Source organism: Malania oleifera, chromosome 12 (assembly GCF_029873635.1).
Source record: "Malania oleifera isolate guangnan ecotype guangnan chromosome 12, ASM2987363v1, whole genome shotgun sequence".
Classification (NCBI taxonomy): Eukaryota; Viridiplantae; Streptophyta; class Magnoliopsida; order Santalales; family Ximeniaceae; genus Malania; species Malania oleifera.
Window position 1 is genome coordinate 74,289,293 of NC_080428.1, and position 15,996 is coordinate 74,305,288.

General features: G+C 34.5%; 1 protein-coding gene across 1 annotated transcript; it reads right to left on the bottom strand.

Moving 5' to 3' along the window:
• Positions 1-12,331: 12,331 nt before the first annotated feature.
• On the bottom strand, positions 12,332-13,265 carry LOC131144494 (MLP-like protein 423). The gene is made up of 2 exons (XM_058093177.1): positions 12,978-13,265; positions 12,332-12,895 (listed from the first exon to the last, which is right to left on the bottom strand). The coding sequence occupies exons 1-2, from the start codon at positions 13,159-13,161 to the stop codon at positions 12,633-12,635; spliced, it is 447 nt and encodes a 148-aa protein (XP_057949160.1). The 5' UTR covers positions 13,162-13,265; the 3' UTR covers positions 12,332-12,632.
• Positions 13,266-15,996: the final 2,731 nt, after the last annotated feature.

Sequence of the window (15,996 nt, forward strand, 5' to 3'; positions counted from 1 at the left end):
GAGCTGCGGCAATTTTCTGAAATTTTGAATTTTTGAACATTGGGTGGTTGGGCAAATGGAGGTAAACCTCCGAGGAAACTCTATATATGTCATCTGGACATATTTTGAGAGAGAGAGAGAGAGAGAGAGAGAGAGAGAGAGAGAGAGAGAGAGAGAGAGAGAGAGAGAGAGAGAGAGTGATCATTATTGAAGTGTATTATGTGCATTTTGATTTCCATAGTGAAATTTGTGTATCATTACTTTCGTTGATGTAAGCTTTGCCGAACCACATAAATCTTTGTGTTGAACTTGTTCTGGTTGTGTGTTATTTACATTTACTTGTTGTTTATTCCACTGTGCATCTTCATTATACAATCCGTATCACAACAATAGGCAACCATAGATGTCTTATGGCACCTTATAAGTGTTGTTGTTATGAATAATAATAAATTTGTATTTTGTAGCGACAATATAAATTCATAATTTAATAATAAATTATTATTAATTTATGTATTATATTTTAGTTTTCTACATAATTAACTTTCATAAATAATATATTGGTTAAAAGTGTAAGAATTATAAATTAAATTTTAAAATTTTTAGTATAATTCACATGTTCTTAATGCACTTAATCGTAATATCTTATAATTTTTTTTTTTTTATCTTTTTATATTTTTTATGCATGTTTAAGACTATCATTATGTATTAAAGGGTGAATAATGCGTAGATTTGTTTAAAAAGTGTATTGCTTATCATAAAAATAAATATTACTTATCTTATAAATATTTATAATTTGTACTTATTTTATGACGAAATTGTCGATGTCAGATTCCGTTCGATGTTATGACAAGAGAGAAAGGGTTGTCCCAGCATGCTCCGAATGGTCGGAATGTGCCTTAGGACTGGCGAGGGGTCATAAATGTTGAAATTTAAAATGAAATCGCCACTAACCTATTTCTTACCTAGGTGCATTTAGAACACCTAATTACCACTTATTTGATTGGTCTCTAGACTAATCCTAAGTCAAGGAACTAGTAGTCTCGAACTATATTTACCAGAATTAAGATCAAGAGTTTAGTTATGCAAGAGGAATGTATCAGTACCCCTACGCACCCGATCGGCGAACGTTATCTAATTAATTATGAATTATCCCTAAATTGAATTTGATGGTCTTTTATTTACTCTTAAAAAGGAAAACAATTAAATAAGAAAAAATGTAAAAGCGAAATGAAAATTAAAGTGTGATTTAGGAATGTCTAATCAGACATCCAAATGAGAGGATCTTTTTAGATAACACCCCCCCCCCTCCCCCCAAAAAAATAGAGCTAATACATATGAGGTCTGAAATACTCCATGACCCTTTTCAAAACCATAGGGAGATAGACACCCGAGCAAAAAATCGAAAAAAGGTGTCCAGAAATTTGGAACAAAAGAGTTTCTAGAAGTATCCCCAAATTTCTTCAAAATTTATAATTTCTTTTTTAGATTTGTCAATTTTTTTTTCTAAAATTTTCTGAGATTTTAAAGACCTTTTCTTTTCATTTATTTCAACTAAAAAATTCTAAAAAAATATTTTTTTTTTCTTATTAATCTAGCTTCCAAAATATTTTTACCGATTTTCCCCATTTTTTAAAATAAAAAATTTGATTAAAATTAAAATTAAATTAAAAATAAAATAATAAATCATAAAAAATGATTTGTTCAGAAAAACCAATTCCAAAATAGAGGGAGACTTAAATATGAAAATATGTAAAGGTTCATAAGCAGGAGACCAAATTGATTTTACACATCCATTCAACATTAAGAGGCATATATACTAATCAAAAGACACCTTGCTATCATAGAAATTTTTAAATAATAATAAAAAAAATCAATCATAACCCTATAACCTTGAATGAATATAATGAAGCCTTTGAGGGGTACTTAGTAGCCCATGCTGCTGTCCCTACTAAAACCTAGTCCATCCCTTAAGATGAGACCCTAAGAAAATCTTAAAAAAATACCTCAAGTCAAAGAATTCGTTCAGACCACAGCCCTCGATAAGTGTCTTATCCCAGCCTCTTCCAGAGAACATTATATTGATCTTAAGCTTGACCAAGATCTAATCAACCAATGGATCAGAGAAGGTTATGCTCACCTTCACTTTGGAGCTGTTCGCTTTCTCCTTACTTTACAAGGCAGAAAAGGACTTCCTGTCACAGTGAGAATCACTTTTCTCAACACCACTTATACTCAGTATGAGTATGCTGTAATCGGAACTTCTCTCACTACACTCCAAGCTAGAAGTGTTTGCCTCACCTTTTTTTTTTTTTCCAAATTTCAATATTCCTTTAAGGGATAAGAATCTGAAGAAATGCATAAAAGTTCATCTTCAAATCACTAGTGCTCCTCAGATATCTTCTGCTTACATGGCTACTCTTCACCATCAGCTTATTTATAGACTACAAGATCATGCTGTTGGTCTCCCCCTTCTGGGATAGTCTGACAACACCATTTTGATTAATACTAAAAGAGAAGATGAAGTGCCAACCATTCTGCAGATTCCAAGGCAAATCCCCTGAGACGACAAGGACTTCTGTTTAGCTGGATCATTGAGATGTGCGTACGTATCCTGTAGTGGAAGGAATACAACATGTACCTGCAAAACAGAGATATACCATATATACCATAGTACATTAGTATTAAATGATGATTGCTTAACGATGTAAGGATAGAGGAAAGGGTAAGATGGGAAGGTCAGGTGATGGTTTATCAGATCAGCATAGTAGTCATAGAAGGTTTTGACATAGGATTTGATTTTGGATGCATCATTGGTCTGAGGAAGTATTTTTGGAGGGAACTGTGTCTGGGTAGAGGCACCAAGGTAGAGGATATTTGGAGGTGAAGAGGATGGGGCCATGAGGATTAGTGGAATGGCTTGGTGTTTAGAGATAAGGAAGGAAGTTTTCCGAGGGCGAGATAACATGTCAGTAAGAACATTGTGGTCGCCTTTTATATGCTTCACAGAGAAGTCATATATGGAAAACCAATCTTTCAGTCTGAGAATCTGTGGCTCAGGGAGAATTTTGTTCCGGAATTCAAGCATCTTTGGGAAAGATGAATTGTCCATTTCAATTGTGAAGTGCTTTGATCTGACATAGAAGTCAAATTTCTGGATTCCATTTTTTATTGCAATAATCTCTTTGAAGACAGTGTGATAGTGCTTCTGGGAATCTTTGAATTTTCCACTTGCGTGTCCACAATAGGATCTCTTGTTGTCCTTATCTTCAAGCAGTAAAGCACCCCAATAATGGTCACTAGCGTCTAACTAGAGGATAAGATTTCCTGTGGATGGAATAGTCAAAGGCGTTGGATCCTTTGCAACTTTCTTGAGGTGTTTGATAGCCTGTGTCTAGTCAGGGCCCCATGGGGGTGGTTTCTTTTTCAAAAACTCTGACAAGGCACTGGTAAATTGACTTGCATGCGGGATAAAGTCTCTTATGTAATTAATGATGCCTAGAAATTGCTGTATTTCTTTGACAGAAAGACTATCATCAGAAAATTGTGATAATTGTTCAGCGAGATGAGGACCTAGACAGATGGTCCCATGATATATTTTCATTCCTAAGAAATCAATCTCGGCTTGTCCGATCATGCTTTTCTTTTTTGACAGCATTATCCCGAACTCTGAGGCTAGCTGGTGGAAATGTTCAAGAAGGTGATGATGATCTGCATGACTCTTAGAAAATAATAAGATATCTTCAATGTAAATCAAGGTACTGTGAAGGATAGGATTGAAAATCCTGGTCATCGCCTTTTGAAACAGTGATGACACAATCTTCAGTCCAAAGGGCAAAATAGTCAATTGGAACTGTTCATTTGGAATATAGAAGGCTATTTTGAATCTTTCATCTGAATGAATTCCAAGTTGCCAAAAAGCTCCTTTTAGATCGAACTTAGAAAATATCATGGCTTCAGCAAGATGGATGAATTGCGTTTTGGCCTTTGGAATAGAGAACTTATCATCCCTAATGAACACATTTAAGCTTGTAATCAATAACCAATTTTTTCTTTCCTCTGATCTTTTCTGATCTTTTTTCAACGTAAAATGCTTGGCATGCCCAAGAGGAACTAGTTGGCTCAATTAAACCTTGCTGTAATAAAGAATTACATTCTTCCCTGGCAAGCTTAAGATCTGATGGAGACATACTTGGATGGGTGGCTTTGGTTGGACTTACATCTTCATTGGGTTTGAAGGGTATGTGAATGAAGAAATCTGGGTTTTTTCAGAGGGGATGATTATGAATGAACTGGTCATGACTTTTAGCACATAATTTTAACAATTGTCTTTGAATAGGAAGGAAATCAGAGGAGGAATGGGAAAGAGAATAGATCTTATTTATCAGGGTAAAGGCTTTGAATTCTCTTTTGCACCGGATTCCTGTGGGAAGAATCCTTAGGTATTTTACAGTAAACATCCCATCCTAATAAAACATCCTTTTGAGGAAGTGGACTTCCAATGACATGAGTCCAAATGATGCAATTAGGAAGAAGTTTAATCCCAATTTTCCTTTTGGAAATCAAGGTGGTAGTGAAAATATGATCATTCGCAGCTTTAAAGAATTGAGTATTGGAAGACCAACAATATGATGGTAGAACTTTTGGATTGACCATGGTCATATGGGATCCCGTATCAATGAATGCAAGAGCAGGTATGGTTTACCATACTTTTCAGCAAGAAGCTAAATTTGAATATGAGGACTAATTTGAGAACCTTTAGAGGAGAGAACTGGCTGGATATTGAATATTTCCTCTGATTAGGAATCATCTTCTAAATCAGATTTTCAGAATCAGTAAGGACAAGAATTGTCTCTTCATTCATTTCTTCTTGTTCTGATAGGACAAACTCGACGTCTGCATAAAGGTCCTCTATTTGTAACTGTTGGGTGAGTTTTGCAGATTTTTTCCTGTTCATCGGGCACTGTTAAAAGCAATTATTCAACACCTGATTCGAATGGACTTGGAGAGGCTCAGTGTGGAATTAGTGGAGAGTGATCATCGGACATTTATTGCCAGCCTGGTGGTGCAGCCTATGCCATATGAAAAGATTAAAGCAGCCCAAAAGAATGGCGCAGAGTTGATGGAGTTGATCTAAAAGGTGCAGGATGGACAGGGGGAGGAGTTTAGTATTTCAGATGACGGAGCTCTGCGGTTCCATACTAGATTGTGTGTGCCTGTAGATGTTGATATAAAAAGGATGATTTTAGAGGAGGCTAAAAAGTCCTTGTACACAGTTCATCCAGGTAGTACTAAAATGTATCGGGATCTACAGGAGTCTTTCTGGTGGAGTAGCATGAAGAGGGAGATTACTGATTTTGTGCAGCAGTGCCTGGGGTACCAACAGGTTAAGGCTGAGCACCAGAGACCGGCTGGTTAGCTGCAACCACTTTACAACCTAGAGTAGAAGTGGGATCATGTTTCTATGGATTTTGTGACGAGTTTACCACCGGTGCGACAGGGACAGAATACTATTTGGGTGGTCATTTATCGATTGACGAAGACTGCTTACTTTATTCCTATCAAAGTCAACTACTCCATGGATAGATTGGAAGAATTATACATTCAGGAGATTGTACGACCACATGGAGTGCCAATGTCTATTGTATCAGACCGAGACCTGCAATTCACGTCACAGTTTTAGAGGAGCTTGTAGGAGGCTCTGGGCTCTCAATTATCTTTCAGCACGGTGTTTCATTCTCAAATGGACGGCCAGACTAAGAAGGTAATTTAGATATTAGAAGATATGTTGTGGGCGTGCGTACTGGATTTTGGGGGTAGTTGGACCTAGTTTATGTCATTAGTAGAGTTTTCATATAATAATAGCTATCAGACCAGCATCGGTATGACACCTTACGAGGCACTTTATGGTAGGAGGTGTCATTCTCCTATCTACTAGGATGAGATTGGTGAGAGGTGAGTTTTGGGACTAAAAATTGTGCAGTAGGCATACAATAAAGTCCAACTTATTAGGGAAAGAATCAGAGCAGCTTAGAGCTGACATAAAAACTACGCTGATACTCACCACCAGGAATTAAAAATTTTAAGTAGGAGACCATGTGTTTCTGAAGATAGTTCCATGAAAGGGGGTTATGAGATTTGAGAGAAAGGGTAAGTTGAGCTCTAAGTTTATTAGCCCTTTCGAGATTCTTGAAAGAGTAAGGTCAGTTGCCTGCTGGCTAGCTTCACAACCAATTTTATTTAGAATTCACGACGTATTTCATGTTTCCATGTTAAGGAAATACGTTCTTGATCCCTCCCATGTTATCAGTTATGCCAAGTTAGAACTTAGTGATACTCTGACTTATGAGGAGATATGAGTGCAGATACTAGACAAAAAGGATCAAGAATTGCGCAGCAAGAAAATACCATTAGTAAAAGTCCTGTGGAGAAATCATGCAGTGGAAGAAGCTTCTTGGGAGCTCAAGGAAGAGATACAACAAAAATATCTGTATTTGTTCAGTAGGGAATAATAGTAATCAAGAAGTGATACAAGTGGATATGCAATGTTTCTTTTACATGTAATAGTCTTTTTGGTAGTAGATAGAATTTTGGTTGTGGGAAAATTTTATTTTATGTGTATTTTTTATCTTCCAGAACCTTGAATGTAACCACTGTATTCCTCCACCATAAGTGAGGGTAAGTAATAAAATAAGTAACCCATTTTTCTCAAACGATGGTGAATCGCTCAAATAGTAAATTTCGAGGACGGAATTTTTATAATGGGGGAAGAATGTAGAGCCCCAAAGAATTATAGAAATTAAATAATAAAAGTGGAGAAAAAGGAAATTTTAGAGGGGGTCACAGCAGGATCTCGTTGACAAATGTGAAGCTTTTGTCGACGAAGCGACTTATCGGGATCGTCGATGGGAAATTACCGAGAAGGTTGTTTTTAGGGCCTGGATTTAGTCGATGATGTGTAAGTGTTCGTTGCAAAACTCTCTTCTTGGCCTCGTTGACGAAGTGACGTGTCTCGTTGACGAAGTCAGGTGTATAAATAGCTTAAACTCGGGTTTCTAGTGAGATTTTTGCATGCAACTTTCCTCTCTCTCTCTCTCTCTCTCTCTCTCTCTCTCTAAAATCGTCCGTCACTCCTTCTCTCTTTGATTCTCGCTTCATTTTTCGCCAGTTCGATGATCCGAAACCGCCACCCTACTCCTGGGAAGATTCTCTCCATATCTGCTGGAGTATATCATTGGTTAGGCCTACTTGGGCACCATCCCAAAATTTGGGTAGGTTAGTTAATTTCAGCTTTATTGGGTATTTGGTGTTTCTGAACTGAGAAGAATATGTTAGGTTAGATAATACTGAAGTTTTGTTGGGAAAAAAATGTTAATTTCAAGGTGTTGTGCTGAGAACATTGTAGGTGTAGGATTGGGTATTTTATGGGCTTTTTAGTAAGTTAGGTAAGGGGATAAACTAATTCAGTATTTTCATAAAATTGTTCATTATTTTACAGCATTTGATTTCAAGAAAATATGTATATTGTATAATTATGTTTGGGAAATACTACAGTGAATAGGGATATGATTTAATTATGTTTTATTTGAAAATATAATTTTAGAATAAATTTTACACTAGAATGTTATCCATCTTGTGTGACATGAGTATTATTTACCATGAAAATTATGTTTATGGAATATTATGTTTTTTCAGAATAAACATGTATTTCTAGTTTTCAAAAAAAATTATAAAACAATGCAGAAACTATGATTTCATGAATATTATGTAAACAGTGCAAGAAATTCATGTTCAATATATTACGATTTGCCGGCGTAGATGTTGAGATTACATGCTATGTTATACCAGCGTAGATGTCCTGATTCAAATTGGCGCAGATGCCATATTCATGTATGTTATGATAGAAGTCATGAAATATTATTATGTCAGATATTATTATGAAATATAAAACAATTATGTTCAGTATATGAATCATATTATATGATATCAGAATTCGGATGGTATGGTTTAGTTCAATTTTCAGGAGCACAATACCATAACTATATGTTCAGAATTATGACAGTGCTACCACACGACCAGTAGTGTAGGAGATGGCAATCGATGTGGCTTCAGTGTATAGTGGAGTTGTCCCCCTGGCAGTCTGGGACCTGGAAGGGTAGGCCCATTGTACTTACAGAATTATGTTTGATATAGCATGGTCGGTTAGCCATTGCTAGGTCTCGCCTTTGGGCTGTACAACCTAATCATGTGGGGGTAAGACATGACATCAGCTAGCTATCCATCCTGAGTGTTATTTCAGTATTGTACAGTTATATAAGATGATTTTTATATACAGAAATGTAGTATGTTATATTATGAAAAGACAAATCATGTTTTATTTTAGATATGCTATAGACAGTTTTTACCAAATATGTTTATATACAGTTTATATGTATAACACAAAAATACTCATGTTGCCATATACTAATGTTAGTTTATTTCCCTTACTGAGAGGTGTCTCACTCAAGCATTATAAACATTTCAGGAAATCCAGGTGGAGGAGCGAATAGAACTCTGCGATAGTAGAGACCGACTGGGTTACCCTGTCAGAAGGGTGAGTTGTTGAGCTAGGGTCAGGTTTGTTTTTTGGATGAGACCCTAGGGTACCTTTTGGTCCTTTGGTGGATGATTGTATATATAACAGGTTTAGTAGAACCTTGGTATTGTGACTATTTGGATGCATGTATGTGATTACATTTTCAGCTGCTTAGGTATCAAAGATGTTAATCATGATTATAACAGTTTAGTTGGTATCAGGGTTACTACGAATGTTTATTATGTAAGGAAAAAAAAAGTATATATGGTAAAATTGGCAGGTTGTTACAATATATATATATATATATATCACATTTTGTGAATTTCCACATTTCTCAATAATACAAATCATAATCTCATATTTCCCCGATTTATTATAGAAAATATTTCTATAAGCATATTTCATATTCAAAAATATCACAATTTAGTATTACTCAGATGCTACACAATTTATCTGATATTTGTATCATAATAATTTCAGACAAAATACCATATGTTCATTTGCACATATCAATTCAGACAATAGTTCTAAAAATACTATTATAATTTATTTCTCTTACATAATTTACTCAGAGACCTACTAGAATACCCAAATCCACGCTCGCGGCGTTCGAAACTCAAAATCCTGAAATTCACATTTTTCTGAAATCAATTAATTCAATTCCAAGAATAATAATAATTTTAATATTTCTAAGTTCACACGCTCCCATTCTCATTAAATTCTAAAAACGTGAGTTTGATCCACTTTCCATATTTAAATTTAATTTCTAACATATTTAAAAATATCAAAATGATCAAATCCCCGTAGTTTAATCTAATTCGAAAATATTTCCAGAAATCTAATTTAATCAAATCCCTGAAATTTAACTTAATCTCAAAATACCCCCCAAAAATTCTATTTAATCAATTCCTGCAGTTTAATTTAATCCCAAGAATGTTTCCAAAAATCTAATATAATTCAATCCTACAATTTAATTTAATCCCAAGAATATTTCCAAAAATCTAATATAATAAGTACTCCAATTTAATAATCACATTATAATTTAACCGATTGAATTTCTAAAATAACTAACATAATTTGTACTCCTTACCTTAGCCTTGGAGTGGTGCCTAAAAGGCTCAGCTCAAAATTTTACTCTGCTAGACTTGTAGAGAAACGCTCATAAAACATCGTGATGGTTTTTGATCGTCAATTTAGCTGAAAATTTAAGAGAAGTTTAGGAAAGAGAGAGGGGTTACCTTACCCCAAAAATGGTGCCTACGCCGCTCTTACGATAAATTCACTCTAGTAAAAATATCGGTGGCGAAAATTGGAACCTAACGGTATTTTTCGTTTTTGATTGGCGCCCTTTTGGCCTAAAAAATCGAGGAGAAAGAAGAGAGTGTTTGAGAAGAGAGAAACAGAGAGATGAGGCATGCGGGGGAAACTCTCTATTTGTTTTTCCTAACGGTTCCATCCTTCAGGTTAAACATATAACATATATATAACGTATGTTATAAAAATATTATACATACATATATATATATATATATATATATATATATATATATTCCAATAAGTTTTTTTATTGACATAATAATTCTATTCATTTTATTTGTTTAATTAATTAATTAATAATTTTTTTAATACTTCTAGACATTATTTTTGGGATCGTTACATTTTGGTATAGAAAAACTCTAGTATTGTATATAAGGTTGAATAAATCATGGTTTCCGCTGCATAGTTGTCATGTATGTATGGATAGGTATATCTTCGATTTCTTTTGGGGTTCGGGTTGATTAGTTTATTTCTTATGGTATCCCGGTTTTGATTGGTTGTTGGTGTTGTTTTTGGGAGGCCTTTAATGTCTATTTTATTTGTTATCTCTCATTACTTGTCTTGTAACCCCGGTATTCCTCCGCCAAAAGTGAGGGTATATCAATAAATAATTGGAGATGCTGCCCTCCATTAGTTAAAAAAGAAAAGAAAAAAGAGTTATTATTATTATTATTATTATTATTATGTGGGAAAAAAATAGTAGAATTTTTGGGGCGTTGCAGCAACTTGGAGTGTTAGCGGTTAGTACAACTTGAATGTGACTATTTGTAGAAATAGGCAGAGCAACTTGGAGTGTTAACGGTTAGTGCTACTTGAATGTGACTATTTAGAGAAATAGCCAAAGTAACTTAGAGTGTTACTGGTTAGTGCAACTGGAATGTGACTATTTTGAGAAATAACTAGAGCAAATAGTGGTTTGGAAGTGTTTGGGTTGGGTTGTGGATCATAATTCTATACAAATCGAACTTGTGCGTTGAATGACTGGTTTAATTGAGACCATCGAGCCTAATCTATCTTAAATATATCGATAAAAAAAAAAAGATAAAATGAATATTAAAAAGGGGGAGAGAAGATTGATAGATGCATATGTATGAATATTAAAAAGGGGGAGAGAAGATTGATGGATGCATACGTTCTAAGGATTATGTTCCTTAATGGAACTTTTTGTAGATCAATCTCCATATTCCAAGTCAAGGCTTAAATCATTTATATATGTTTTGTAGAATTTTAGCTTCCCTGCTTGTACTTTTGTCTTTTTTCTTGATAAAAAATAAAACTAAACTACCAACCTAACTCAACTACTTGAGTATTAAACTAATTCAAAGAAATTCAAACAGTATCCAATATGGCTCAACTTCAATTTGCGTTTTTTTCTCCAAAAACGACAAATATTCTAATGGCGCTAAGCACATGAAACTCAAATATTTGGTCGTTAAGGAGGAAGTTCGAAAACAAACAGTGCTTATAGAACATATTAAGATTGAGCTCATGATAGCAGATCCTTTAACTAAAGGGTTAGCACCAAAGACATTTAAGAAACATGCTGATCACATGGGTATTTGTTGTAATCCTTGAAGTATGATTGTGGATCTTTATGTTTATTCTATAACATTTATTGAGATATCACTAATGGTATTTCTAACATTTTTCCTGCTTAGCATCAATTACGTAATTATGGAGATGGTTTATTGTTGACAGGAATCGCCTTTGACAAAGACATTATAGGGACATTATGGTTACTTCCTATTATAGATTATAGTTAAGTGATTTACTAGCATTGTAGTACATGGAAGGGAAGATGTCGCTTTATTGATATTTACTGCTATGACTCATGTTGGTAAGTTATTTAATTATGATATCATTGTAATCTCACTAAAGTATGAATAACCTAATGTTATGTGCATATTATGATTATCGTGTTAATCCGAACAAATGTCATTCATATGGGCCAAGTGGAAGAATGCAAATACATGTCTCACATGAATGTTGAGATATATGTCACGTATGACAAGGGCAATATGGTCATGTTAATGGATTAATAAATTAAGGAGATTGGCTTTTAAAATACCATGAGATTTAATGATTGGAAGTTGAAGAGTTTTCCTATATGACTAATGTTACGGGGAGTAACTGAATGGTAATAATATGATAGAAATATAGAAAATTGTCCTCTCTTTACCTATGCTCTCTTTTCATCAACCTTTCTCTCATATAATCTGGTGAAGTATAGAAAGAGATCGGGTAAAGCGAGAGAAATAATTTCTACAAGTGTTCTTCTCAATTGATTTACATCATGAATAATCCCGGTATGTTAATTTATGAATTTTTTATTTTCCTTATAAAGATAATACGTGTAAAGATCGCGATAATTAAACATCTTATTTCAGCAAATAATAGCAAAATAATAGAATAAATTCTTACAAAATAACTTCAAACAAGCAATTGTCAAGTAAGGATTGAGTATCACGTGAAAAATTTGCCACTTTTGCAGCCTTAATATTTGGACATTAGTAAAGCAGCTGTAATCTTTGTTAAGTTGCAATATTGATCAAGGCTCCCACCTCAATCACCATTCTACTATCTATAACTACTCACATGGAAGAAGAGGGAAACATCATTTCATGGTGTATCCACCACTGAAACGTTATTTGTTGTTGTGTCGAGTATACATATAGTGCAGGACTTTATAGGACTTATATTTACTTAAAGAGTAGACCATGAGAATTAAGGAGAGAATAATTTTGCGGGTGAGTCTCTTCCATGCCTATGCATTGAGGACATAGGCATCCAGCTGTTCGATGTTCTTGACTGCAAAATCTTTATAGGATTCTGGATCAATAGTCTCCTCGCTTGCCTTCTCAAACTCACAGCCCCACTTCACCAAGCTCCCCTCCCCCTTTGGAACCACAGTCAGATTGGCCCTGAAACTCTTGTAGTATTTCAGCAGCTCCCCGTCGACCACGCTATAGGCTACTGTCTTGTTACCTTCATCCAATTCATCTATCTTCTCCGTGACAGGGGGCAATCCTATAAAATAGAATATCCAAATCAACTTTCTACATATAACAGAAGATAAATGATTAAAGGGGTCAAGACAAGCAAATATTACCTTCTCCAAATTTGATTATAACAGAGCCAACAGACTTTCCGTCTCCTTCAAGAACTTGAATGGTTTTGTACACGTCAGGCATGGCCTTGGGGAAGAGAGTGACAAAGTCCATAATGCTTTCCCACATCTTTTTTGCATTGGACTTCACCTTCACTTCCACATTAAGCTTCCCACTTGAAGCCATTATGGGGATGTGTGGATCTTGGAGGACACAAAGGAAACCCACAGCTGTAGAGGCAAAATCAAATGTGAAAATGAGGTTGAAGGCAAAAGATATGCAAGCAGTTGAGCAATATGGCGGTATTTATAGCTTTAGGGGAGATAGGAATGGAACTGTTCAAACACTTCACCTTTAATTAATTTAAGGTTTTTTTTTGGAAGTCATCCTTGCCGTCTACTTCCTTGACCCGCACTGGATTGGCCACGTAGTAATAATAATAATAATAATAATAATAATAATAAAAGCACTGCTGTATGTAGTCTAGCTTGATATTTTTGAATTTTGCTGTGTAATTGTCTAGTATATTCCTTGGCTTCTTCTAAACACTTGAAGCAGCATTTCTCATCCGCCGTTCTAGCCAATCATGCTATAGAATGCACTGATGCTGACCGAGGGCGACAATTCCTTGGTGGAATTCTTTTACCAGGGAATTCTTTGTTTAATTCTTCTTTTACTAAAGCACATGCAGCCATGCAGGCAACCTAAAGAATGAATGCTTAGGCCATGATTTTTTTTTCCCCCTAAACTGCATTTCGTACCATTCTAGGAGCCAGGCTTGGAGAGCCTGCCCTGGCCACCGGCATGGACCAAAATAATAAATGGCCGGCATTTAAGATATCCACAGGCAAAAATAATATAATCCATGTGCTTGCAGTGATTAAAATAAGAAAGGATATGTGAAGAAAGATAAGTTCTCTTATTTTGTAGTTGAGACTACCCCTGGTCAAAAATTGAGATAATAATTTGCTTGGAAGTCTTGATTAATGTTCAAATAGAATTAATGTCAAGTGGTTTGTGCTTTGGTGTTCCCATTGTTGTCCTGGAATAGAGTGGTTATGTATTAGTTGAGTACAGCTTTCTTTGGAAGATAAAAATTTTATGTCTATTATTAAGTGCAATTTTTTTTGAGAAGTAAATAAACAATTTTTTGGGAAGTTATTGCCGTAGAAAAAGAGAGCTTTGTGCATCCTTAAGATAACTAAGAAAGAGTGATGGAGAAAAGATAATTGTTTGCTGAAAATTCAGGATTGAAAGTGTATGCTTATTCAGTTGGATCTTGATGATCGGATGGTCTCATCCGATTGATCTGAAATTTTGAAATATTGTTAGTGACTCATTATTCTTCTTTCTGGTCGGTCTGATTGTCATTTAAAGTTTTGTAATTTTGGTTTCGTGGCTTGGATAGTAGCCCTTATTATGGGTGAGACCTCTCTATTTCTCATTTAAGTTTGATTCCACCTTGATGATGATTGTAATGACCCGACCCCCTACGTGGGCCCGGAGTACTACTAATCCATTCATTTACTTGATAATTCAAATTCTAATATCATTTATGTAACGGAAAACATAAATATAATAATCAATCATATAATACCAAAGTTTCCTATACCCGTCTACCAACCATAATAAATTAATCATCCACTTATATTCAACATATATACATATCCCCAAAAGCATCCAGTATTCACAATCATTCCTTTCCTATCAATTTTCAAACATAAGGCATAAAACATTAAATATTTACATTCTCAAAAACATCATTAAAATGTTTATATCTTTTTTCTTATATCTCCCAAAAATGCTATAATAACTCGAGCTCTCTAAGCTTGATCTCGTGGAGGTTCTATAAAAGATAAGTTCATATTCGGGTGAGACACATCTCAGTAAGGGAAGAAACAATATATTAAAACAGTGTGTGACCCACGTGAGATTTGTATATAATATATTATTCATCATTTACAAATCATTAACATAATTTATGAAATAATTTTCTGATCCTATTCAAACACATGTAATGTATTTTACCCACAAGATTACCTAAGGATAAGGGTGATTACCCATTCATACAAGTAGCACCTCTCTACTCTGATACATTAGGCAACTCAAAGGTCACAGTTAAGGCATACCAGGGCACTCACCTTACTCAGTAAGCTCTCAAGTGATAAATTAATCTCGTACTCATACAGTTCATACAAAAGTATACCGCCGAAGGCTCTCAAGAATAGGAAAATCTACCCACTCATACAAGTAGTTTCCCTTTGCCCTAACACGTTATGCAGTCTACTGCTACACTTGATACAACCAAGACACTCGCCTTTCTCAGCAAGCCCTCTGGCAAAGAGTTTGTCTCGCCCAAACGTAACATATTCTACTAGCATAAATACTAATAATAACATAATACATAATTTCATTTGTCATTATTCTGCATTTCTCAACTCTTCATATTTCCATCTTTTACTTTTCATTTCATTTCACTTTAAGTGGCTCTTTCCCATTTTATATTGTTCACATTTTACATTTCATTTTCGTTTCATTCATTTCCATTTTTATTTCATTTCATTTCATATTCAATATCTTTCAACTGTTTTACCCAGTATTTTTCAGTTGTTTTACCTAACATCTTTCAGCTTTTACCTAACATTTTTCAACTGTTTTACCCAACATCTTTCAACTATTTTACCCAACATCTTTCAATTGTTTACATTATTGCATTAACACACACAAGCAGCATAGTTCATGTCATATTTCATTCTCAATGCAATACTTACTTAACGTGCATCTCACACATTTAACATATATTTACACAAAACTTACATTTACTCATGCCAAACAATTTAGCAATAAAATTCATATACTTCCTGTAAAATAAGCCAACCAACATTTAATATTTATATACTGAAAATGCCTTTCATTTCTTACATAATTATCCTGAAAATATTTTCCACTTTCATCAGTTCATTTTCGCATATACCTATCTAATAAATAATCTTAAATTCAGAAAAACATAATTTAAATGGT

Coding starts and splice junctions, on each gene's coding strand:
- LOC131144494 (XM_058093177.1), bottom strand. CDS start 13,161: ATGGCTTCAAGTGGGAAGCTTAATGTGGAAGTGAAGGTGAAGTCCAAT. Junction 12,896..12,977: donor TATAATCAAATTTGGAGAAG/GTAATATTTGCT, acceptor TCTATTTTATAG/GATTGCCCCCTGTCACGGAG.